The 27479-nt window shown below is 44.1% G+C and overlaps 1 protein-coding gene across 1 annotated transcript; it reads right to left on the bottom strand.

Annotated features, from left to right (window-relative positions):
- Window positions 1–27479, bottom strand: LOC138793809 (uroplakin-3b-like). Its single transcript, XM_069972507.1, has 6 exons — window positions 27312–27479; window positions 16148–16288; window positions 14706–14925; window positions 13218–13294; window positions 8135–8264; window positions 1–256 (listed from the first exon to the last, which is right to left on the bottom strand). Exons 1-6 carry the CDS (start codon window positions 27370–27372, stop codon window positions 139–141), a joined length of 747 nt encoding a protein of 248 aa, XP_069828608.1. The 5' UTR covers window positions 27373–27479; the 3' UTR covers window positions 1–138.

Below are 27479 nucleotides of genomic sequence, written 5' to 3'. Positions count from 1 at the left end.
TTAAACAGAAGTAATTTACAAATCAATATAACTTTCCGGAACCAGTTGATTTAAACGAGAAAAAAACCCTTTAATTAGTATTAGTAGTTGATGTATGTCCTAGAAGTATTTACATTTTTTTTTTTTACTTTTTCCATTTCAAGATACTAAATACATATTGTCATATCGTGATCTGTATGTGGAACGAGGCATGAAATCCATATTTCTGTCTGAATGCTTTTGATTGAGCATTGTCCGCTTCCAGCAAAGATCCCGGCTGCAAGTAAGAGAAACACAGGTAAATAATAATAATAGTAAATCAGCAGGAAGTATTTTATTACTATATATGGAGGAGTAAAAACATCTTTGCATTGTCTTTCTATAGTATGTTTCCTTCTAGAGCTTGAACAATAGTTTCTATAGGTGTCTATGATTGAATGAAACAATATATGTAGTAAGCAGGGGTGTAGCTAGACTAGATGCCATAACAAACTTTTAAATGGGGCCCTCATTCCCCAAGCATTAACCCCTTAACGACATGGGCCCCCGCGCCCTGGTACATCGCGCAAATGGACGTAAATTTATGCCCGATGTTTCCCCGATCGCTGTGTGTTCACACACTGCGATCGGGGAAGATGGCCTGCTATAATGTATAGCAGGCCATCTCTGCTCGTCGGCATGGGGGGTGATTAACCCTCCCCCCCCCCCCCGTGCCAATGATTGCTGCTATCGGCTGATCAATACAGATCAGCCGATAGCAGCTGAATACAGCTTTCCGGGTCATCGGTAACCCGGAAAGCAATGGCGATTGGTGCTGTCCGAGACAGCACCAATCACCATTAGTGTGCTCCAGGAAGATGGCGCCGGTGCCACCCCCACGATCACCGTGATAGGCCGGCCAACACCGGCCGGCCCATCACGGCGATCATACTGTAAAAAACAGTGTTGCCGGGTTCTGCACCCGTCAACTAGGTAGCTGAGGGGTGCAGAACAGGTGTGTGTGGTGTAGGTGCACCATACTCACCTGATCCCGGCGTCCGGAGCGGCGATCGGCGGTCCGCGCGTCCTCTTCTCCTCGACGGCGCGACTTCCGGGTTCGGTCGGGTCCAGCGTCGGTAATCTTTGGAAATACTCATGTCTTCGGGTTCGGCGGGCCTCGGCAATCCTCGGCAGCTTCGCTCTACTGCCCCCTAGCGGCTGATCAGTGAATATTATTCACTGATCAGTTGCTTTGGGTTAAAAAGATTTTTATTTTTTTTTACCAATTTTTTTTTTCCTTTTTATGCGCCCTAACGCCGCTGAGTGCTGATCAGCATCGCACGTAAGTGCGCCGCTGATCAGCAACTTCTCCTTTTTGGCGTAGGGGCGTTTTTCCCCCCTATATCCTACCACCACTGGCTGCTGATAAGTGCCGCACATAAGTGCGGCATTTAGCAGCAGCTCCTTTCTTGGCGTAGGGATATTTTTTCTTACCGTAAAAAAAAAAAAAACTTAAAAAACACTACACTACACCACACTACATGGAATAAAGTTTTACACTACACCACTACACATTTACATACCCCATATACCAATCCCTATATAAAAATGGCCCCCAGGGTGTTTTCGGCGGCGGACGCATATGTTATTATTGCCTCCGACACCGAAGCAGCCAGTGAGGATGAATGGGGGGATCCTTCTTTCCTCCATTCATCCTCATCATCCAGTGACGTGTCTGCGGGTAGCGTAGCGTACGCTGCCCCCCAGATACGTCTTTTCCGCCAGTAATGTCCCAATAAGAGATGACAGTATGGTGTGAAATTCTACAAACTCTGTGAGAGTATCTCAGGGTACACTTACAGATTTAGGGTACGTGCACACTGCGCAATGGGGAAGGATAACCCTTTGTGCATTCCGCAGCTGGCACCCACCGGCGGACTGATGCGGGCGCGCGTCTCCGCCCATGTCATAGACTCCATTCTATGCACAGGCGGATTCCGTCATCCGTCTAAAGAATGAACACGTTCATTCTTTGGACAGAGGGTGGAATCCGCCCGTACATAGAATGGAGTGTGGCATGTGCGGAGACGCGCGCCCGCATCAGTCTGCCGGTGGGTGCCAGCTGCGGAATGCACAAAGGGTTATCCTTCCCCATTCCACAGTGTGCACGTACCCTTAGAGTGTATGAAGGAAGGGGCATCCGAATCCAGCACCCAAATGAAACCCCCCTATCCTCCGAGTTAGTGGGGAGATCGTTCGGTAACTGATCTTCCCACTGCTGGATAAAGGTTACCACCTGTACGGGGATAACTTTTATACCAGCACCCCCTCTTCCGGTCCCTCGCTGCCCGAGCTACTGTAGCTTGCGGCACGATCCGAAAATATCAGAAGCAGTAATAAAGCCCTAATATTTAGCAGCCATGGAGCGGACCCAGCGTTTCTGGATATGAGGGACCCCGTATCGCACCAGGACAACATTTTCCAGGTGACGTCCCCCACACTGGAAAACAGGAGACCCCAGAAGAATTGCAGAGTGTGGCGTAACAGGGGGATCAGGAAGGACACCATTTTCCAGTGTGCCACCTGTCCTGATCCCCCGGCCTCTGCATACTGGATCGCTCCAAGGCTCACCACACGTCACTGGGGTTCTACATTTTCTAAATTCTGTCCCTTATTCCTATTTCAGGGGTCACGTTGGTCCAGGGATTATTCTGATCGCCAATATGGAGTCGGGAAGGAATTTTTTCCCATTGATGGGGCTACTGTCGTCTGTCTAGCAAGGTTTTTTTTGCCTTCCTCTGGATCAACACAGGTTGAATTTGATGGACACCTGTCATTTTCAACCTTATAAACTAATAATTGGCCTAATACCCCCAAATAAATTAATAATTGTCCCTTTTCCCCAGCTAAATAGGTATGGCCATTATTCCCATTAGAGGATACCATGATGCAATTACAAAGCCTCTGTGCGGCCAGGACAGTAGAAACCCCCCACAAGTGTCCCCATTCTGGAAACTACACCCCATAAGGAATCTAACGAGGGGGGCAGTGGGGATATGGCCCCCTGGTGATGGCCACATTTGTGCCGTGAAAGTGAAAAAAATTGTATTTTTTATTTTCACGGCACATGTTCTACATATGTGCCCGTCACCAGTGGGGTCCATATGCTCACTGTACCCCTTGTTAGATTCCTTATGGGGTGTAGTTTCCAGAATGGGGTCACTTGTGGGGGGTTTCTACTGTCCTGGCAACACAGGAGCTTTGTAATTGCGACATGGCCTCCATCCTCCATTCCAGCCTCTAAATGGCGCTCTGTCCCTTTGGTGGCTTGCCCTGTGCCTATATGGCACATTTTGTCCACATGTGGGGTATTTTCGTACTCAGGGGAAATTACCCTACACGTTTTGTGTTCATTTTCTTTTTTTAACCCCTTGTGGAAATGGAAAAAAATCAACATTTAGTGTAAAAAATGTTTAATTTTTACACTAAATCATTGATCTTGTCTTAAAGAGTCACTGTCGTATTTTTTTTTTTGCAGAAATCAATAGTCCAGGCGATTTTAAGAAACTTTGTAATTGGGTTTATTAGCCAAATATGCCATTATCTGTATGTAAAAAGCCTTTTCCCAGGCCCCCCCTCCTTCCTCTTTTCCATCGACTGCAAAAAAAATCTGTCGTACCCGGGTGAGGGATTTGTAGATTAACTCTTTGTTGTCCTGTCTTGGTCTTTTCTTTAGCTCTCTCCATAGGAGAACAATGAAGACAGGGGGGAGAGCTTCAAACTGCTTTTTCATGATAAAAATGCATTTTTTGGCTAATAAACCTAATTACAAAGTTTCTTAAAATCGCCTGGACTATTGATTTCTGCAAAAAAAAAAATTCACGACAGTGACACTTTAATTTTTTCATTTTCACAAGGGGTTAAAAGATTTAAAAAAAACACAATGTGTAGAGCAATTTCCCCTGAGTATGAAAATACCCCACATGTGGACATAAAGTGCCATGCGCGTGCAGGGTAAGCCTCCAGAGGGACGGAGCGCCATTTGGTTTTTGGAGGCTGAATTTGGCTGGAATGGATTTTGAGGGCCATGTTGCATTTAAAAGGCCCCTGTGTTGCCAAGACAGTTGAACCCCCCCCACAAGTGACCCCATTATGGAAAATACACCCCTCAGGGAATGTAACAAGGGGTGTAGTGAGCATATGGACCCCACTGGTGACGGATACAAATGTGAAACAATGTGGCGTGAAAATGAAATATTACATTTTGTACACTGTAATGTTGGTTTAGCCTTAAATTTTTCATTTTCACAAGGGGTTAAAAGAGAAAAAAACACACAAAATGTGTAGAGCAATTTCCCCCGAGTCCGTAAATACCCCACATGTGGACATAAAGCGCCATGTGGGTGCAGGGCAAGCCTCCGAAGGGAAGGAGCGTCATTTGGATTTTGGAGGCTGGATTTGGCCAGAATGGATGATGAACGCCATGTCGCATTTACAGAGCCCTAAAACACTGGAAACCCCCCACAAGTGACCCCATTCTGGAAACTACACCCCTCAAGGAATCTAACAAGGGGTGCAGTGATGATATAGATCCCTTGATGACGATTTGTACCGTGAAAGTGAAAAAATGAAAATTTTCCTTTTCACGTCACATTGTTCCACATTTGTGCCTGTCACCAGTGGGGTCCATATGCTCACTGCACCCCTTGTTAGATTCCTTGAGGGGTGTAGTTTCCAGAATGGGGTCACTTGTGGGGGGTATCCAGTGTTTTGGCAGCACAAGGGCTCTGTAAATGCGACATGGCCCTTGAAATCCATTCCAGTAAAATCCAGCTTCCAAAAGCCAATTGGCGCTCCTTCCCTTTGGAGGCTCGTCCTGCGCCCGCTTGGCACTTTATGTCCACATGTGGGGTATTTCCGTACTCGGGAGAAACTGCGCTACATGTTTGGTGTTTTTTTTTTTTCTTGTATCCCCTTGTAAAAATGAAAAATTGAAGGCTAGAACAACATTTTAGTGTCAAAAATAGAATTTTTCCTTTTTTACACCACATTGTTCTGTGGGGTCCAGATGCTCACCACACCCCTTGTTACATTCCTTGAGGGGTGTAGTTTCCAGAATGGGGTCACTTGTGGGGGGTTTCCAGTGTTTTGGCACCCCAGAGCCTCTGCCAACCTGAAGTGGTACAGTCAAAAATGACCAAATATAACGGAGGCATTGAAATTCACTAGGCACTCCTTTATATCTGAGGCTTGTGGTTGCGTCAAATAGCGCAATAGGGCCACATATGGGGTATTTCTATAAACTGCAGAAACGGGGCAATCAACATTGGGGTGCATTTCTCTGGTAATAGGTTTATAATTATGAAAAATATTGGATTACAATAAAATCTCTGCACAGAAAATTAAAATTTTCAAATTTCTTACACACTTAGCTTTTATTTCTGTGACTCTCCTAAAGGGTTAATAAACTTTCTGGATGTGCTTTTGCAGAGTTTGGGGGGTGCAGTTTTTGAAATGGGGTGCTTTGTGGGGCTTTCTAACATACAGTCCCCTCAAATACACTTGAAACCTGAACCGGTCCCTAAAAATATCTGACTTTGAAATTTTACTGAAAATTTGGAAATTTGCTGCTAATGTTTTAAGCTTCCTATTGTCTAAAAAAAATGAAATATAGTTTAATAAATGCCGCCAACATAAAGTAGACATGTTGCTAATGCTATTTAATATATAATTTATGTGGCATAACCATTTTCTGTATAAGCAGAAAAGTTTCAAAGTTGGAAAAATTCATTTTTTCACAATTTTTCGGATTTTTTTCTTAAAGATTCATTATAAGTATCGACTCCAATTTACCAGAAATGTAAAGTACAATATGTCACGAGAAAACAATCTCAGAATCAGCCAGATAGGTAAAAGCATCCCGAAAGTTATTAATGAATAAAGTGACACAGGTCATATTCATAAAATTTGTCTCTGTCCTTAAGGCCATTTCAGGCTCTGTCCTTAAGGGGTTAAAGGAGAAGTCCGACAAAATTTTTTATTAAAGTATTGTATTGCCTCCCAAAAGTCATACAAATCACCAATATACACTTATTACGGGAAATGCTTATAAAGTGCCTTTTTCCCTGTACTTACTACTGCATTAAGGCTTCACTTCCTGGATAACACGGTGATGTCACTTCCTGGATAAAAATGGTGATGTCACTTCCTGGTTAAAATGATGATGTCACGCCCCGACTCCCAGAGCTGTGCGAGCTGTGGCTGCTGGAGAGGATGATGGCAGAGGGATGCTCAGTGTCCTGTGTCCCTCAGTGTCCCCCTGCCATCATCCTCTCCAGCAGCCACAGCCCGCACAGCTCTGGGAGTCGGGTTGTGACATCACCATTTTATCCAGGAAGTGACATCACCTTGTTATCCAGGAAGTGAAGCCTTGATGCAGTAGTAAGTGCAGGGAAAAAAGCACTTTATAAGCATTTCCCGTAATAAGTGTATATTGGTGATTTGTGTAACTTTTGGGCGGCAATACAGTACTTTAATGAACATTTTCGCCAGACTTCTCCTTTAATGTTTATTTGCTAGCTCAATGTAAAAGTTAAAGGGGTTGTCCGGCGCTAAAAAATTATTCACAGAATCTTCGGATCTTCCCGAGTGCCGGCCGCCCTCTGCAGCGTCATCCGAAGCTCAGCCGCGATTGGCTGAGCATAACTGTGCTCAGCCAATCGCAGCTGAGCAGCTGATGACGCGGCCAAGATCCGCCGGCCGCCCGAAGAAGACGTCACTGCTGAGGATCGGAGACCGTGGTCGGCACTTGACAGGTGAGTATAGCGCACCACACTTCCGGGTACACGGGTGGGGGTGGTGGGACACGGGGAAGGGGGCCATTCACAGACATAACATACATTACAAAGTTGTATAACTTTGTAATGTGTGTTATTCTGTGAATAATTTTTTTGTGCCGGACAACCCCTTTAAGGAATGGGCAAAGTCTCTTGCCAATTTATGTTAAAGGGGTTGTCCAGTGTTAGACAACATTTGACATACTGCTGTTGTTATATAAAAAATCAAAGAAGAGTCTATGCTTACCTCTCCACATTCCCCTGGTGTTCTCCTATTAGTGTCCGGTGTCCCCCCACAAACTCTTCTCGGGAGTGACAGCCCTCTCAGCCAATCACTAGCTGTGACACTGTCCTGTCTCAGTGAGTGATTGGCTGAGCGGGTTGTCCCTCCCGAGCAGGAGGCATATAATGCCCTTAGCTGGGCTGTGACTGTATAACCACTTGCACACTCAGAAGCAAAGGCCTTCTGCTCTTATGCGAAAGGTACAATACGAGTAAACATACCCTAAAAGAATAAAAAAATAAATATGTTCCCCTAACCTCTTCCTCTGGATTTTTCTGTAGCCCACAGGCTGGTTTAGGCCTTTGATGTGCAAGACGCTGGGTGTGTTATGTTATATCAGCAGCCAAGCGTAGAGAGTTCTATTTATTGCATTTATTGCAGTGCCTGCATTGGGCCACTGTTGTGTACTGTATGCTTTTGGTGTTCTGTAGTCCCCAGGCCTAAATCAGCATGTGACCAATCATAGTAAATGGCAGGGCAGCGAGCCAATGGCTCTCTGCGTCGCTATAATTTTCCACTAAATCTACTTCTTATTTTCTTTCAAATCAACTAGTGCCATAAAGCGCCAGAGATTTGTAATTTTTTTCTATTAAAAAATCTGTGGTATTCTTTCCAGTCTGGAGAGCAGGAGAGATTTTCTATAGTAGTTTGCTGCTGCTCTGGACAGTTCCTGACATGGACAGCGATGGCAGCAGAGAGCACTGTTTCAGACTGGAGAGAATACACCACTTCCTGCAGGACATACAGCAGCTGATAAGTACTGGAAGATTAGATATTTTTTTCATCAAAGCAAATTACAAATCTCTGGCACTTTCTGGCACCAGTTGATTTGAACAAAAAACATTTTTTTTAAATACCGCTTTAAGACCACAGATACAGTTGAAAGTGGTGCTCTACCAGGTCACTGAGCAAAAATGCCAGTGCATTCTGGGACCCCTTCCAAGTGCACCATTTGCGGCGTGGTAGTTACATCACTAGTTGGAAGACATTTTTGCTCTTTTCCTTTCTCTTTATGAATAATAACTTGAGGTTAATCAACTTAATACAAAACTCTTACCCTCCAAATATGAGTGCAGCAATGACGGAAAGCAGCAAAAAGGCCATTAGGACGCTGAGGATGGAAGTTAGGACAATCATTCCCCCACTTCGCCCTGAAGGCAAACCAGTGTTCCCTTGAAAGGATTTGCCTATGGGAATAATGGATTCTATGAGAAGTAGCATAATCTTAGTAACTATATAATGAATATTAGTAATATCACAGAAATCTCACTGCCGCTTCTAAACAACAATAATTTTTGCCATGTAGGAACCCCAACAACCTAAGAAAGCATGAGTTAAGGAAAAACAAAAAGAAAAATGAATAACTGTAACCCGGTAATCACTGGATATGATTGCACTGCCTTTTTATGGTCTTTTGTGGTGTGCAGAACCTGTGTAGAGCTGGTATCCACGAATATATGGTCACTTTATATGGAGATATTGGTCTTAGGGCCCTATTACACGGAGCAATAATCGCCTGAATCGGCCTGATTTGGCTGATTATCACTGCGTGTAAGGCTGGGTTCACACTACGTTTTTGCAACCTGTTTGAAAAAAAAACGGATGAAAAACAGATGGAAAAAACTGATGCATTTTTGTGCATTTGTTTTGATCCGTTTTTCCATTGGCTTCCATTGTAAAAAAAAAAAAAGGATCAAAACGCATCCGTTTTTTTTTACGTACACAAAAACGTAGCTGACCTTACTTTTGTGTACATTAAAAAAACGGATGCGTTTTGATCTGTTTTTTTTTTTATATAATGGAAGCCAATGGAAAAACAGATGCACACAAATGCATCAGTTTTTCTCGTCTGTTTTTTGCACAAAAACAGATGAAAAAAATGGATTGCTAAAAAGTAGTGTGGACCCAGCCTAATAGAAAAAACCATGATGAAACAATGATCGGCTGATCGTTTCTTTAGGCCCTGACCTAAAATCATGGCGATGTGTGGCCGGCAGCTGACGATTCAGCAAACAGTTTACATGCTCACGCTCCCGTTCTTCTCCTGCGCTCTGCTTCCTTCTGCTTCAGACCTGCGTGCTGCTGCTTCAGAGCGGCCTATCTGACAGACAGCACAATAAATTTCCCTCAGTGTCCTTAGTAGCCCATAGCAACCAATCAGGGCTCCCCTTTAACTTTACTATGGCAAATAATATTTTGAAAGCTGAGCTGTGATTGGTTGCTATGTTTTTTTTTTTTACCATAGCAGCACAATACAATTCCTTTAGTAGCCCATAGCAACCAATCACAGCTCCCCTTTCTCTTTACCAGAGTGGGACTCTGTACCTTCTTTTATAGGGTCCTGGGATGACATCACCAATTATGTCACTTACGTGATGTCACTGCTTGTCGTAGTGATGTCATGAGCGTGTCCTGACATGTTGTCAGGTTGTCATGATGGAAGTTGTCGTTTCAGGTTGAAGCACGTTGCACTGCAGTTCTATTTGCCATGTCACCCGCTATACAATATCAGATGTGAAATAGGCTTTTATGGCCTGTCAGAATGATGTTCAGACATGGAGGATATGTTGCAGATTTTTACAGTCCAATACATGTGGCTAGTGCTTCTACAACCGAGTCCAGGGGCATAGCTAAAGGCTGATGGCCCCTGGTGGAAGATTTTATCTTGGGCCCCCCTATCCCATCCAATGAGGCACAGTCAGATGCCAAAAATTTCCAGTTACTCTAAGGTAACGCCCCCTAATGTGCCACTGTGTCCTAATGAACTGTCACTGTGTTCCCTCATGTAATGCACCACTGTCCCCTATAATAAATGGACTGTACTGTGTCATTTTCTAATCATTGTTTTTCTATCTTTGACTCTCCAGCTGCAAAACTACAACTCCCATCATGAACTGCCAGCAGGGCATTATGGGGGTTGTAGTTCTGCAACCTTGAGAGCCACAGGCTGCAAAACTACAACTCTTAATATGAACTGTTAGCAGGGCATGATGGGGGTTGTAGTTCTAGGCATAATAATCTCACCTGTCTAGGTTCCTGCTCTTCCCTGGGGCTCTGGCCTCCTCTAGCCAGGTCTGACTGCTTTGTATGATGGCGGAGATAATTGCTCAGCCTGTATTACACAGAGCAGGAGTCCCGGAGGCAGGAGAGGGAGCATTTGGCTCCTGCCAACAATCTATTTAGTTGTATCAGCGAAGGAAGAGAAAGCGCCCTCCCGAACTGGCTGCCATTATCACAGATGATTCGGGATAACTGCAGAGTGACAGGATGGGACCGGTGACCATGACAACTGCTGCGAGCCCCTATAGCTACGCCACTGCTTGCAACATGCAACATAACACGACTATGACAACCATCCAAAGTCCAAATCTGATGGATTTTTGGTTATAGGTGTAATTCAACTTTGCCAGGATTGACCTCAGTGTAGGTCATATGCATATATCTGTGCTGCCACTTTCCTGTTGCCGATTACACCAGATGTACATACCAACCTTCAGCCTTTTACCCTCCCACAGCTTTTTACCCTCCCCCCCACGTCCTGACTGATGCTGCATAGAAAGCCTTGTCAGCACACAGGGAGGAAGCAGAGTGCAGGAGAAGATCGGGAGCATTGAGGGGTAATGTAAACTGTTTGGGCAAGGGCTGCATGGACATCGCTAACGATGTCCGTGCATCCCCTGCTAAATGATTATCGGGCCATGTAATAGGCTCAGTAAACGAGCGCTGATCTAGCAGATTAGCGCACATTTACAATATTGATCGGGCTGCCATTGGCTTGTGAAATAGGACCCTGGTATTATTTGTCCCTTGTATTTTGTTAGTGCTGGCTATACTGATCTTAGCAATCCTAGATGTGCCAGAAACTAACCTGCTGCATACTACAGTAGCAGTAGGAGATGAAATTGTAGCAAATCACATCTGCATGCTGTGACTAAAAAGGCATAGTGCAAGGTGACCTACATTACCCCAGCAATCCAGATATTCTTGTAGGTGTTACCTAGTACTTGTACCTTATGCACTGCAAAGTTTGTAAGCTGCCGAGTTTCACTGAAAAGTGGATGACTACAGCTCTGACACCCAAGGGCCCATAAAAACCTGCAGCCGTCCTGGACAATATTAAAAATTTAATCAGCACTGGATTTTGCTTCAACCATGTGCTCGTACACAGGCTTTAATAGTGCAAATTCTACAACATTATGCTCACTGCTGAGGATGCTGAAACCCACACATCTTGCACTGCTTGTTTGGGCCACCAGGGGGAAGCAGCTCTACTCCATGTATTCAGGAAAGCACATGTACTTTATGCACATGTACACTCTGGATGCTTCTACCAACAAATCCTAACATACAGAATCCTCAATACTTTTTTCTTTTTGTATATTTTCTTTAGGGGTGTATGAAACTTTAAAAAACGAAGATGTATTCTTAAAGGGTTTTTCTGTGCGAAAAAGATGGATGGCCTATCCACAAGATAGCTAATGAATTACTCATTGGTGGGGTGCTGATTGTTAGTGCACAGTGAATGGGGCTAGAAATTGATTTATTTTACTATTTCAGCTGTTATTTACTTGAACGGGAGCTGAGCTGCAGCTGCACAATAATCGGCCAACTGCCCCGCTGAACAATGCTGAACCCTGCTGGATCGGTGATCAATTACCTATGTGGTGTCCCACCATGGGTGTTACTAGTTTAAACCCTGCTCGCAAAAGCCTTGTATTATAAGGAACAATGTGGAAATGAAGGTGTATATTTTAGTTTTACCACAAGAGGTCACTGTGTATATACTGGTACTGTTGCACAGCTGTAGTGAACTAAGGGTTATTGTTTTGTTTGTGATCTGCACACCAATAAGAGATACTCTTCTCTTCTGCCTCTCTATCCTCCTTTTTTATTGCTCTCTCTTCACCACTCACAGGAGCTTTTACATTCACCCTGTAGGAAGTTTTCACATGGGAAGAAGAAGTGTAGACGCACACATAGTCAGTTTTTTTTGTCTCAGAGGAGCAAGACACACAGATCAGGCATCCCTGCTGGCTCTGTCAGGTTCCCTGTCCGGGACAGACCAGCTGTAGTGTATACTTTTGGGAGACACAGAGACTTTTATTTTTAAAGCAACACTTTTACCTATAATGCAGTGCTAAACACCTAAAGAGAGGACAAGTCAGAGATCAACCAACCCACACTGTGAACATTTCTAAAGGTGCAGAACAGTATCCTAAAGCAGAGGAACTGATCTGGATAGAGCAAAGCAGCTAAGAGCCAACGTACTCTATCTCGCAACGCAGGTGATACCGGGACACCCTCGGACACTTCCTCAGGTAACTAGGACTGGGGTTTGTGTTACCCTGATAGGACGGGTAACTCGACACTGCACGCCAAAAGTGGTAGAGACAAAGGTTGAGTCATCTCCCTTTTCTGTGGGTGGCGGTACCGACAGTCCGGGTGGGTCACATCCCCACTCCAAGCCACTGTGATAAGTGCCCAAGGGACCCATCACAACCTGGCAGGTCACCGACCATTGGGGAAAAGTATAGCCAGACACAAAAAAACTAAAAGCAGGTGTGCCTTCATACCTGTGTCCTGAGTTAACACTGGCATCACAACAACCTACCACCTGGCTGAGCTATACTCCACTAACCGACCACCACCACAGTAGTGGAGTCACATGATACCCTCTAGCAAGTGACTGGTCGCAGCTGCAACGCCACACGGCAGCCACACCTATCCTGTGGATAGGGCGTCAGTCTATCCTTCAGTTCATCTGAAGGATAAAATTTATTCAGTCAACAGCTATCTTTTCTGACTACAAAGTAAATAAACATGGTGGCATTTCAGGGAAATAGAGGAATAAGCCACTGCCAGGTATCTTTTCCCAAGGTTATATTGCCCTATCCTTTGCCTTGTTGCTAAATTGATGTGTTTTTCCAAGTTTATTCCAATGTGTAACGTGTACCTCTCTGCTGTGGCTATTAGAGATCACTCCCATTAAGGGGTTCCTCTCTGTTTTCTCCATATCCTCTAGCAGAGTAAATGAAAAATGGCTTGCCAAAATTCATCCATCAATATGTTTGAAATCTAGAATACAATTAGTAGCAGGTTGGTAATAGGTAGACAGTGGTAAAGCTAGGACATGTAAATACCTTGCTGCAGGATAATTTCATTTGACCATTTTGTTGTGTCAAATATTCCGCTGCTGTTTAACAGAATAAATTTTGCTCTGAAATGCAGGAAAACATATCCGTTATTATATGAAATGTAATGTACTTTGGTACTTCTCAGTAAAGGAAAATATAATGTATAGAGATGGTGGTGATGGTTGTGTTCACTTTACTCCATGTGGAATGATGATTCTCTGGAAATCCGGGCATGCTCACATAGTCTAAAAAATAATTTAGTCAGCCATACTTTTGCTTAAAGTGTACCTGTCATGGTGGCCCACTGCCCGATCAGCGACAAGTTCCTCTGTTCACGTCCCCATGGATACAAACACCCAATGAGACTGTAATGCATGTGACCCCCATTGGATACAATCTCATTGCGGTCTCATTGTGTCTTCGTAGCCACAAATTTCTGGATGAACTAAAGACCAGAGGGCTGTCATGAGGGGTACTCTTTAAAGGTACAGTTCTAGTATACTATCCTAGAGCTGTCTCAGTAGAAAACCACAGTCATGGTACTGCATCGACTGTTTGGAAGGTTTCTACATACATTTGTGATGCTGCATTTTTTTCTAAACCAGTGGGGGATAAAACCCGCCTTTTTATTTAAAGTGTCAGTCATATATATATATATTTTTAGCATAAATCAATAGTACAGGTGATTTTAAGAAACTTTGTAATTGGGTTTATTAAGCAAATATGAAATTATCTGCATTCAAATAGACTTTCCCCAGGTCCCCCCCCCCTCCTCTCTCTCATCCACAGCTCATTATCAGGAAATCTCGACTCTTTTACATCAGTCGAGCCCTGTGTAATCTATGGAGAGGGGAAGAGGGACATTAGTCGCCAGTAAAGAAAAGAGAACAAAGGATTACACATCAGGACCTGTGTGAAAGCCGGTATTCAGAGGTCAGAAAGGTCAGTGCTGACTTCAGAGGAGATAGCCCAGTGATGTAGCTGTAAATTAACTCTTTGTTATCCTGTTTTGGTGCCTCATCTCCCTCAACCCCTCTCCTCGCCATAAGAGAACCATGAAGACAGGGGGGAGAGCTTCAAACTGCTCTTTCATGATAAAAATGCATTTTTCAGCTAATAAACCCAATTACAAAGTTTCTTAAAATTGCCCGTACTATTGATTTCTGGAAAAAATTAAAAAAAATTAATCGACAGTGACACTTTAAAATAAAATACAAATACATAGGTTACTTATAACATCATAAACAGAGCATGCTGGAGTTTGGGGCAGATTAATCTGGTGTAAGTAGAATTGTCTTAGTTGCCCCTAGCAACCAATCAGATTCCACCTTTAATTTTTCAAAGAATCTGTGAGGAATGAAAGGCGGAATCTGATTGGTTGCGATGGGCAACTAAGACAATTCTACATTACACCAGTTTGATAAATCTCACCCTTTGTGTATTTCTTTTTTAGCTATATGGTCACTATACGCAATAGGTTAATATTGTTCCTACCTGTAGGTTTGGTTATTACTCAGTACACCATTGCAGAACTGATTTCCTTTGCATGTCTCAGAACCAATTTGGATCACCTTATTGGAGGTTGAATCACTAGGTAAGCAAGGATATTTTCCAGCCGAAACAAGAAGAGTATGATAATAGTTGTAAAGGCCATTTCTGTATGAAGAATACGGAATTGGAGTACTGAGAGCTGAATCACTTATGGTGGAAAATGCTGTAAGAAGACATTTGTAGAGAATTAGATTTAGAGGGGTTGTTCATAGCAACTTACCAGATTCCAGCTCAGAACAATCATAGCCATACATAGTGCAGGAAAATTCATTTTAACATACATATGATAATCTAGAAATCCCAAACACATGCATGACCCCCTTTCGTTCTGCACTGAAAGTTAGGGCCCTATTCCATGGGACGATTATCGTTCAGATTATTGTTAAGTAGTTCGAATCTAAGCGATAATAGTTCTGTTGAATAGCAGTTAACGATTAACGACCGAACGAGAAATAATAAACGCTTAATAAGACCTAGACCTAGTTTTATCGTTGCTCGTTCGCAAATTGTTTGCATTGAATAAGAAGTTGTTTGGTCGTTTGCAGTAGTGAGGAACGCAAAAGCAACGACAAGATGACCGCAAGAACGATCATAAGTAACGATTATCGTTCCATGTAAATGGTTGAACAATTTTAGGTCTTTCGCAATAGCGGTCGTTTGATATCGTTTATCGTTAACGAATATGCCAACGATAATCGTCCCGTGGGATAAGGCCCTTAGTCTGAGCAGGAGGTGGGACACTGTTCTTTACTATCAGGTCCTGGAGTATGTTCTCTTCAATATACAGGGGACATGTTCTCTTTAGTATACAAGTGTCCAAAAATTCTAATAGTACAACATTTTAACAAATAAAGCGGTTGTCCTGCAAAAATATTTTTCTTTCAAATCAACTGGTGCCAGAAAGTTATATAGATTTGTAATTTACTTCTATTCAAAAATCTCAAGTCTTCCCATACTTTTTGTGAGGTTTTATGTTTTCTTTTCAGTCTCACACAGTGTTCTCTGCTGCCACCTCTGTCCAAAACAGGAACTGTTCAGAGCAGGTGAAGTTTTCTATGGGGATTTGCTGCTGCTTTGGACAGTTCCTGTCTCGGACAGAGGTGTCAGCAGAGAGCACTGTTTCAGACTTTAAAAATATACCACTTCCTGCAGGACATACAGCACCTGATAAGTATGGTAAGACTTGAGATTTTTAAATAGAAGTAAATTACAAATATATATAACTTTCTGAAAACAGTTAATTTGAAAGAAAAAGATTTTCACTGAACAACCCTTTTAAAGGACTGCTTTAGACTTGTGTAATCAACTTAATAATAAAAATGGTAAAAGGTTTTCCTTTTTTTTTAGGAATTTGTAAATATAACTAAAAAAATACTTGTACTTACATTTATTCAGTGCAACTACAACCCACACATTGGTTGTGGGGTACTGAGTAAAAATGCAGTTTGGTTGAACCAGCACAAATGATCTGTCCGTTACATTGGTTGTTATCTTTTGTGCAATCTGTGGAATGTAGACTGATATGTCTGGAATAAAAAAATATGGTCAGTGATTAATTATTATCAGTACTACGGTATACAATTTACCAAGTCTTCAGAATTTGGTAAAGGAGATGGGGAAACAGTTGTCGGCTTTTGATCAACCAGTGTTATGTGTATTTCTTATGCAAGAGCGCCTGAAGAAGCGTAATTCCGATACGCGAAACAGCTGTCACGCTGCCGTGCTGATTGAGAAGCCCAGGTGTCTTCATCATGCCTGTCCTGCATTTGTACTCCTAAGATTTTAAAGAAGATTTAATAAAGTAAAGAAATTTTAATACTACAGCTGTTACCATTTAATGGAATAGGGTTGTGCTGCAGTCCAATGTGTAGCCAGAATGCTTAACTTAGTGCAATACAACAGAGAACCATCAGCAAGCACTGAAGATTTTTTTCCACAGGAAAAATGCACTCTGAGCAGTAGAAGATGAACGATAATAGACTGCAGATTGCTAGGGGCCATAGTGATGTTCAGGAGATGAGGCCCATGGAAGGAGACAGGGCCCGCTTTACCAACACAGGTATCTCAGCCAGCTGCAAATTTTTATTAAAGTATTGTATTGGCCCCAAAAGTTATACAAATCCCCAATATACACTTATTGTGGGAAAAGCTTATTAAGTGCTTTTTCCCCTGCATTTACTACTGCATCAAGGCTTCACTTCCTGGATAAATAAAATGATGATGTCACGACCCGACTCCCAGAGCTGTGCAGCTGTGGCTGCTGGAGAGGATGATGGCAGAAGGATGCTCAGTGTCCCTCCAATGCCCTGTGTCCCTCAGTGTCCCCCTGCCATTATCCTCTACAGCAGCCACAGCCTGCACAGCTCTGGAAGTCAGGTCGTGACATCACCATGTGATCCAGGAAGTGAACTCTTGATGCAGTAGTAAGTGCAGGGGAAAAAGCACTTTATAAGCATTTCCCGTAATAAGTGTATATTGGTGATTTGTGAAACTTTTGGGGGCAATACAATACTGTAAAGCGACTCTGTACCCACAATCTGCCTCCCCCCAACCACTTGTACCTTCGGATAGCTGCTTTTAATCCAAGATCTGTACTGGGGTCCGTTCGGCAGGTTATGCAGTTATTGCCCTTAACCCCTTAGTGACCGCCGATACGGCTTTCTACGGCGGTCACTAATGGGCCTTATTCTGCTGCCATCAGCTTTTTACGGCGATGGCAGAGAATAAGGCTGCGGGGCCGGGACGGCCCCCACCCCATCCCCCCGGCTACCGGAGGTAGCTGAGGGGTTGGGGCAGTGTGTGAGGTCCGTCCCGGCCCCCCCCCTTACCGACGATCGCCGCTATTAACGTTATAGCGGCGACCGTCGGTAAATGAGAGTACCGGTGCCGCCGCCACCTTTCATCTCCCCCCGCCGTGAATCTACGGCGGGGGGAGATGAAATAAGTATCCCCCAGACCTCAGATCAGCCCCCCCTAGTGCCCCGATAACTAACCCCCCTCCCCCGGCGGCCATCATTTCCAAGATGGCCGCCGCTATCGCTGTGAACCGACTAACGTCGGTTCACAGCGATTAAAAGGTTAAAATGAATGAAAGCCCCATGCTCTCCGCCACCGGAGGTAGCGGAGAGCATGGGGCAGTCATCGGGGACCCCCCTGTGGGGTCCCGGTACAAGCGATCAGCGGTATATACTATATACCGCTGATCGCTTGTGCCATGTGCTCCAGGCACTTTTTATCCCCTGTCACCATGAATGATTGGTGACAGGGGATAAAAAGTGATGTCCCCCCACCCCCCAAGTCGCCCCCCACCCCCCCTGTCACCCCCGTCCCCCAGTCACCCCCCCCCCCCTTCACCATATACTCACCGGATCGACGGAGCTCCTTCCTCCTCGACGTCCTGGCTGGTTATGAAGTGCGCATGCGCTTCACAACCAGCCAACTCTGAAAATTTAAAGTGACAGAGACCAATTTGGTCTCTGTCACTGAACTATGATTACTGAGATAGAAAATATCACAGTAATCATAGTAATACAGTGAAAATGAATATGTAAAGTACAAAAAGTGACAAACATACAAAAAAATAAAACACACTTTTTATTATAGTAATAATTGCAGTTTACTCCCAAATTACCCCTAACCCCTCCCCAGATTACCCGTAACCACCGCACGTTGCCCGTAACCACCGCACGTTGTCCGTAACCACCGCACGTTGCCCGTAACCACCGCACGTTGTCCGTAACCACCGCACGTTGTCCGTAACCACCGCACGTTGCCCGTAACCACCGCACGTTGTCCGTAACCACCGCACGTTGCCCGTAACCACCGCACGTTGCCCGTAACCACCGCAAATTGCCAGTGACCCCCTCCAGATTGCCCGTAACCACCCCAAATTACATGTACCCACCCCAGATTACCTATAAGCACTTCAGTTTATCAGTAACAATCCCAGATTGTCTGTAACCCTTCCAGGTTGCACATAACCCCCCCAGGTTCCCCGTAATCATGCCAGATTACATGTAACCCCCCCAGATTGCACGTAACCACTGCGCGTTGCCTCTGACCATGCCACAATGCCTCTGACCACGCCACGATGCCTCTGACCACGCCACAATGCCTCTGACCACGCCACAATGCCTCTGACCACCGCACGTCGCCTCTGACCACCGCACGTCGCCTCTGACCACCCCAAATTGCCAATGACCCCCTCCAGATTGCGGTGCCCATGTCAGATTACAGGTACCCACCCCAGATTGCCTATAAGAACTTCAGTTTATCCGTAACCACCCCACATTGCCCGTAACCAGCCAACGTTGCCTGTAACCACCCCAGATTGTCTGTAAGCATTGCAGGTTGCCCGTAACCACCCCACGTTGCCCGTATCCACCCCAGATTGTCTGTAAGCACTGCAGGTTGCCCGTAACCACCCCACGTTTCCCGTAACCATCCCAGATTGTCTGTAAGCACAGCAGGTTGCCCGTAACCAGCCCACGTTGCCCGTTACCAGCCCACGTTGCCTGTAACCAGCCCACGTTGCCTGTAACCAGCCCACGTTGCCTGTAACCACCCCACGTTGCCTGTAACCACCCCACGTTGCCTGTAACCACCCCACGTTGCCGTAACCACAGCAGGTTGCCCGTGACCACCACACGTTGCCCGTAACCACCCCGCGTTGCCTGTAACCACCCCACGTTGCCTGTAACCACCCCAGGTTGCCGTAATCACAGCAGGTTGCCCGTGACCACCCCATGTTGTCCGTAACCACCCCAGATTACCTGTAACCACCTCAGGTTGCCCATAACCACCCCTGGTTGCTTGTAACCTCCCCACATTACCTGTAATCTCATTTTTTTTATCTTATTTTAGTAACTGCGCTATTCTAATAACCATTACTAGCTGCGGTTTTGCTCCTGTAAATCGGCGCTCCTTCCCTTCTGAGCCCTGCTGTGTGCCCATACAGTGGTTTATGCCCACATATGGGGTACCGTTGTACTCAGGAGAACCTGCGTTACAGATTTTGGGGTACGTTTTCTCTCCTGTTCCTCGTCAAATTGAGAAATTTCAAACTAAACCAACATATTATTGGAAAAATTCGAGTTTTTCATTTTTACTGGCCAATTTTGAATACTTTCCTCTAATACCTGTGGGGTAAAAATGGTCACCACACCCCAAGATGAATTCTTTGAGGGGTGCTCTTTCCAAGATGTGGTGACTTTTGGGGGGAATCTATTCTGCTGACACTACAGGGGCTCTGCAAACGCACCTGGCGCTCAGAAACTTCTTCAGAAAAATCTGCACTGAAAATGCTAATTGGCGCTCCTTCCCTTCTGAGCCCGGCTGTGTGCCCATGCAGTGGTTTATGCCCACATATGGGGTACCGTTCTACTCAGGAGAACCTGTGTTACATATATTGGGGTGACATTTCTCTCCTGTTCCTCGTGAAATTGAGAAATTTCAAACTAAAGGAACATATTATTGGAAAAATTCGAGTTTTTCATTTTTACTGTCTACTTTTGAATACTTTCCTCAAATACCTGTGGGGTCAAAATGCTCACCATACCCCAAAATAAATTCTATGAGGGGTGCACTTTCCAAAATGGAGTGACTTATGGCGAGATTTTACTCCGCTAGCACTACAGGGGCGCTGCAAACGCACCTGGCGCTCAGAAACTTCTTCAGCAAAATCTGCATTGAAAAAGCTAATTGGCGCTCCTTCCATTTTGAGCCCTCCTGTGTGCCCATGCAGTGGTTTACGCCCACATATGGGGTACCATTGTACTCAGGAGAACCTGCGTTACAAATTTTGTGGTACTTTTTTCCTCTTGTTCCTCGTGAAATTGAGAAATTTCAAACTAAAAGAACATAATATTGGAAAAATTTGAGTTTTTCATTTTTACTGTCTACTTTTGAATACTTTCCTCTAATACCTGTGGGGTCAAAATGGTCACCACACACCAAGATGAATACTTTGAGGGGTGCACTTTCCAAAATGGAGTGACTTTTGGGGGGGTTCTATTCTGCAGACATTACAGGGGCTCTGCAAACGCACCTGGCGCTCGGAAACTTCTGCAGCAAAATCTGCATTGAAAAAGCTAATTGGCGCTCCTTCCCTTCTGAGCCCTCCTGTGTGCCCATGCAGTGGTTTATGCCCACATATGGGGTACCATTGTACTCAGGAGAACCTGCGTTACAAATTTTGGGGTACTTTTTTCCTCTTGTTCCTCGTGAAATTGAGAAATTTCAAACTAAACGAACATATTATTGGAAGAATTCAAGTTTTTCATTTTTACTGTCTTCTTTTGAATACTTTCCTGTAATACCTGTGGGGTCAAAATGGTCACCACACACCAAGATGAATTCTTTGAGGGGTGTACTTTCCAAAATGGGGTGACTTATGGGGGGTTTTCTCTCTGCTGACACTACAGGGGCTCTGCAAACGCACCTGGCGCTCAGAAACTTCTTCAGCAAAATCTGCATTGGAAAAGCTAATTGGCGCTCCCTTCCTTCTGAGCCCCGCTGTGTGCCCATGCAGTGGTTTACGCCCACATATGGGGTACCGTTGTACTCAAGAGAACCTGCATTACAAATTTTGGGGTGCTTTTTGTCTCATATTCCTTTTGAAAATGAGAAACTTTAATCTAAACGTATATATTATTGGAAAATTTAAATTTTCAATTTTTTTACTGCCTAATTGTGAATACTTTCCTCCAGCCCCTGTAGGGTTAAAATGCTCATTATACCCCTAGATTAATTCTTTAAGGTGTGTAGTTTCCAAAATGGGGTCACTTATGGGGGTTTTCAGGATACCAGACTTCTAAATCCATTTAAAAAAAGAACTGGTCCCTAAAAAAATCAGTTTCACGAAAATGTGATAATTTGCTGATAAATTTCTAAGCCCCATAACACCCTAAAAAAGTAAAATATGTTTACCAAATTATGCCAGAATAAAGAAGACATATTGGTAATGTGACTTAGTAACTAATTTATGTGCTACGACTTTCTTTTTTTAGAAGCAGAGAATTTCAAAGTTCATAAAATGCAAATTTTTTAAATTTTTCATGATATTTTGATGTTTTTCACAAAAAACACACAAAGTAGTGACCAAATTTTGCCACTAACATAAAGTGCCATATGTCACGAAAAAACAATCTCAGAATCGCTAGCATACGTTAAAGCATCACTGAGCTATGAGAGCATAAAGTGAGACAGGTCAGATTTTGAAAAATTAGCCTGGTCATTAAGGCTCAAACTAGCTGCAGCACAAAGGGGTTAAAAAACAACTTTTAAACTTGCAGCCCTGAGTCAAACATCCGTGGCTTACAGTATCTGTGCCCTAACTTTGCACCACCCCTCTGTCCCTCCTCCCCACCCTCTTCATCATTAGGAATGCCACTGGAACATTTTCTCCTTTCTGAACATCGCACAGGTTCCTTAAAGAGAACCAATCACCTAAAATTTACTATCCCTATTATCAAAGATTCTCTCTCCCTAAGTCTATCTATGAAGATACAGACTGCCTTTGCAGTCTGTATCTTATTCTTTACCTAATTTCTCTTCCTCTGTGCAGTAATGCTGGGCGCCGCCATCTTGATGACGTCACGCTGGAACGCACCGAGAACGCACTGGAACGCATCAAGATGGCGGCGGCCGGCATTAATGCACCGGAACAAAGGAGCAGGTAAAGTATAAGATACAGATTGCAAATGCAGTCTGTATCTTTATGAAGTCTATTTATGAAGATACAGACTACATTTGCAGTCTGTATCTTATACTTTACCTGCTCCTTTGTTCCGGTGCAGTAATGCCGGCCGCCGCCATCTTGATGACGTCACGTGCGTTCCAGCGGTGCGTTCCAGCGGTGCGTTCCAGAGTGACGTCATCAAGATGGCGGCGGCCGGCATTACTGCACCGGAACAAAGGAGCAGGTAAAGTATAAGATACAGACTGCAAATGCAGTCTGTATCTTCATAAATAGACTTCGGAAAGATACAGACTGCCTTTACAGTCTGTATCTTATACTTTACCTGATCCTCTGGTCCGCTACAGCAAGGCCGGCGCCGCCATCTTGATTACGCTACTTGCGTTCCACCGCTGGAACGCAAGTGACGTATTCAAGATGGCAGCGCGCGGCCTTCCTGCACCGAACAAGAGGATCAGGTAAAGTATAAGATACAGACTGCCTTTACAGTCTGTATCTTATACTTTACCTGATCCTCTGGACCGCTACAGCAAGGCCGGCGCCGCCATCTTGATTTAGTCTTTTCCGTTCCAGCGGTGGAACGCAAGTGACGTCATCAAGATGGCGGTGCCCGGCCTTGCCGCTTTGCATGACGGGAGCTTCCTGTCTCGCGCCGGCTCTTTTGAAAAGCGGCGGCGCGAGATAGGAAAGTAAAAAGTAAATATTTTAAAAACACAGCCAAAAAAGTAATCAATTATATTTACAAATATTAATAAAATAAGTAAATATATCTAATTAGGGGAATTTTTTTTTTTGATTTTCATCGATGATTGGTTCTCTTTAATGATCGAGCCCATGTTCACTATTTGCACAGCTGATGAATAGGAGACAATCTGCCTGGAGCATTCCTAATAGTGAGGAGGGCGGGGAGGAGGGACAGAGAGGGTGTGCCAGCCTAATGCATACCCAATCTTGGCCACGCCCATTGGGCACAGGGCTGCTAGTTTAAAAGTTGTTTTTTAGGACAATAACTGCATCACCTGCCGAACGGACAGATCTTGGATTAAAAGCAGCTATCCAAAGGTGCAAGCAGTTTGGGGAGGTCAGATTGTAGGTACAGAATTGCTTTAATAAAAAAATTCCCTGGACTTCTCCTTTAAATAAACAGTGACTGAGATTGCAATACATTATTAATAAGTTCAGTTGTTGATTCAGGGGTCCACAGGAGGATTTACTAGTGTAAAAAGTCATTGATTTGTGCGCAGCAATTTGCAGAGACGGTCGCCATAGAGGGGCGAACTCTGTATCCAATAAGAGTAGACAGGCAGCCATGTCAGTGCACCGAGGTGTAAAGTACCATGCCTGGTGCCCCAATTGGCCTCTAATTAATAAAAATTATTAATAAAATGCTTATTTCGTAAAAAAAAATGATGCGGCAGAGTGCTATAATAAGACCACACACAGTAAACCAAAATATATGTCCAAAACAGGGGATCTTGTCTGGGGTTCCCTAAATGGAATGGTTAGCACCTTCCAAAGTGAATGATGGAAAAAAAAAAAAAACACATCCAGTGACAAGGTTATGGGTGTCCAAGTTTCAGTAATGCGTGTGAGGAGCACAAGCTAGCACTTCTAACATGTGAAGAATAAAAAGAATAGAAGAATTGTTAGAAAATGTAATGCTGACTATGACAGAAAGCTGCCAGGATACATTGCTGCATAGCTGTAAACCAATCAGAATACCCTTGTTTATCCCTATTCATAGCTAAAAGCACAAGTAATGGGGTAAAGTAATGTTTGTTAGGTAGCCACAGCTCCCATGTACCCTGATAGCTCCACCTGACATCAGGAAGACAACTCCTAGCCACTGCAGGGTTGCTGTTTGAGCCCGTTGGGCACGGACACCATACCAGTGCCTTTTGTTTGTTAATTTATGTATTTCTATTAACCTCTTATTGGTAGTAATTGTGCCTCACCTCCTTGAGGACCCCAGCATACCCGGAAGAAACGTGTCGGAAGGTGGGGGACCCCCACACTAGGTAGGGTTAAGTAGGGTTAGTGACAAAGGGGTAGTCCAGCGCAGTTTAGATTATCGGAGTAAAAGGAATGTTTTAATATTGTTCTACCCCTTATGTTTGATATTTTTTGACACAGTGGTATATCACTGTATCTGGTATTGACTTCACCGGACCCTGTTTTTTGTAATATTTGTTAATGGACAAACTCCCCCAATCCCTCCCTACCTATTCCATGCGTCCTCTGAAGAGAGTCCAAAATACAGTACACTACAATCCAAACTAATAGCCTCGTGTACACGAAAAATACAGTGCAACTATAAATACACAGAAAATAATCTAGCAATAAGGTCTCCTGAACAGAACAATGGGGGTTGTGTCCTTTGTCCATGAGTAAACATGTATAAAAGACAGCCTAGAGCCACACCCTAAAGCCATCATATACATTCTTCTGAAATACCAGCTAGAGGAGGTCTGTCTTCAGTGAAGCTGGACAGAGCTAGTCCAGGGGTGCACAACCACTTAGCCCATATTCTGTCACATTTACAGAGTACGTTTTGCTTTTCATAGACATGTTTTTCTATAGCAATCAACCAATTTAGCCATCAATAAATTCGTTGATCTTGAGGGGAATCAATGCTGAGACTTTTTAGATATAACTAACATCTTTAACACCACAAGCCAAAAGACCCTTTAGGGTGCGTTCACACGTACAGGATCCGCAGCAGATCCGCAGCAGATTTGATGCTGTGTTTAGTTATTTAGATGAAATCTGCTGCGGATCCAGTCCTAAAAGGGGTTGTCGAGCGAAATTTTTTTTCTTTCAAATCAACTGGTGTCAGAAAGTTATATACATACAAAATCTCAAGTCTTCCCATACTTATAAGCTACTATATGCCATGCAGTAAGAATTGTTTTATTTACATTCAGAAACAGTGCTCTCTGCTGACATCTCTGGCAGAGACAGGAACTGTCCAGAGCAGTAGCAAATCCCCATAGAAAACCTCTCCTGCTCTGGACAGTTCCTGTCTCGGCCAGAGAAGTCAGCAGAGAGCACTGTGTCAGACTGAAAATAAAACCCCGTCCGGCACCACACACGGAGATCTCGGCCACTAGACACCAGGGAAGCGCTGGATCCAGTAATCAGATGCAGCTGTCATCTTTGACAGCTGCATCTAATTACTTTATTAGCGGGCATGGCGATCGGACCGTGCCTGCTAATAGCCGCGGCCCTGGGCTACATGAGGCACCCGGGACCGCGGCGGTTCAGAGCGGGGTCGCCGCGCGGCCCCGCTCTGAACGCCGCTACCCGCGCGAGGACGTACCGTTACGTCCTCGTGTGGGAAAGGGTTAAAAGTATTTTTTTAGGACAATAACTGCATCCCCTGCCGAACAGACCACAGGACAGATCTTGGATTAAAAGCAGCTGTCCGAAGGTACAAGCGGTTTGGGGGGGGGGGGGGGGGGGAAGTGGGTACAGAGTCGCTTTAAGCTTGAAAAGAATTTGCTGCTAATTTCTTGCCACAAACCATGGGACACCGTCAGAAGTCTTGTAAAGGCCATGTCCTCATGAGTCAAAACTGTTTTGTCAACAGGAGGGAATGTACAAAATATTAGGCAGGTGGTTTTAATGTGTCTTATAAGTGTATAGTGGATTCTTTGAAAGAAGCACAATCCTTTGAGTGGTCATCTCAAAGAAGTTTTACTGAATATTGTAATAATGTAGAAGATTGACATCAGAAAACTTCATTATAGAGTCTTCTCAACCCACCTACATCTGTGCTCAGTGCTCTTCCCCAATAACTCACCTCTCCACCATCACTAAAAAAGCTCTCCAAACTACTCTCCACATCGCCACTTATGTAGAAAAAGTAGGAAAGAGTGTCTCCCACTCACACACCACCTCCTCATCTTGCCCTCATTACTGCTGGCAATTTCCAAGGCTTTATTCTAGGGCCTCTACTGCTTCTATGCTGATGGCACTCATGACTATTGCTCTGGTCTAGATGTCATCTCCGCTATGTAGGATCCCAGAGCATCTTTCATATTCCTTCTGCTAAAATTCAGTGTGGACAAAACAGAATTAAGTCTTTTTCCCCAATTTTGTTTTACCCTACTATCTAACCTGTCAATGGCTGCACTCTCTCCCCCGTCCCACAAGTCTGTTGCCTGGAGGTCACCTTTAATTCTGCTTTGTCATTCAAACTGTACATAAGGCCCTTACCATCATCTGTCCCCTCCACCTTAAAATCAGTTCCAGAATCTGCTCTTTCCTCAACTCCGACTTAACAAAACTTCTGATACATCCTCTTATTATCACTGCTTGCACTGCTGCAATATCCCCCACTCTGTCCTTCCATCTAAAACCCTTGCTCTCTTCCAATCCATCCTTAACTCTTCTGCTCGACTAATCCATTTCTCCCATCACTCCTCCTCAGCCTCTCCCCTCTGCATATTCCTTCAATGGCTAACCGGTGCCGAACAAATTACCATGACATACAAGGCTAGCCACAACCTGTGCCCTCCATTCATCTTTGACCTGATTTCCCAATTCTGTCCCTTACACAATCTCGGATCCTCACATGACCTATTTCTATGTTTTCCCCTTGACCACTTCTCCTGGACTTCCCCCATACTCTGGAACCCACTGACACATCTAGCTCTCGCCCACCACCACATCAGTGAAGGTGCCACTGCAAAGACCCTTACCAAAGTCTAGAAAGAACTGCAGAACTTTTTGTTGAAATGGACACCATTGTGTAATACTGAATATTTTCTTCACATAGCTCTAAATAAAGTCTGGCCGGTTAGATAAATGTATAGTACACATTTTATAGAAAGAGGCATTCCAAGTCTTACCTGATGCATTAACAGCGGTATATATAACTAGAAGGAGTCCCAGTTTAAGACATAGATCCATTCCTTCACTTCAAGCTTTCATTTGAGGTTCTGATGGTTTCTATAAATGTGTTCAGCATTAGTTCTTGTGAGGAATACAGCAAGTACACTAAGATCTGTGACATTTCC

This window comes from Dendropsophus ebraccatus, chromosome 5, assembly GCF_027789765.1.
Source record: "Dendropsophus ebraccatus isolate aDenEbr1 chromosome 5, aDenEbr1.pat, whole genome shotgun sequence".
Lineage (NCBI taxonomy): Eukaryota > Metazoa > Chordata > Amphibia > Anura > Hylidae > Dendropsophus > Dendropsophus ebraccatus.
This window is presented reverse-complemented; position numbering and strand designations above follow the sequence as displayed.

What these genes read in the sequence shown, in the direction of transcription:
- LOC138793809 (XM_069972507.1), bottom strand. Translation starts at nt 27,372, where the DNA reads ATGGATCTATGTCTTAAACTGGGACTCCTTCTAGTTATATATACCGCT. An exon ending in AGTAATAACCAAACCTACAG is followed by an intron (nt 13,295 to 14,705) that starts GTAGGAACAATA and finishes CCTGCATTTCAG; the next exon opens with AGCAAAATTTATTCTGTTAA. An exon ending in TGAAATTATCCTGCAGCAAG is followed by an intron (nt 8,265 to 13,217) that starts GTATTTACATGT and finishes TTATTCCCATAG; the next exon opens with GCAAATCCTTTCAAGGGAAC.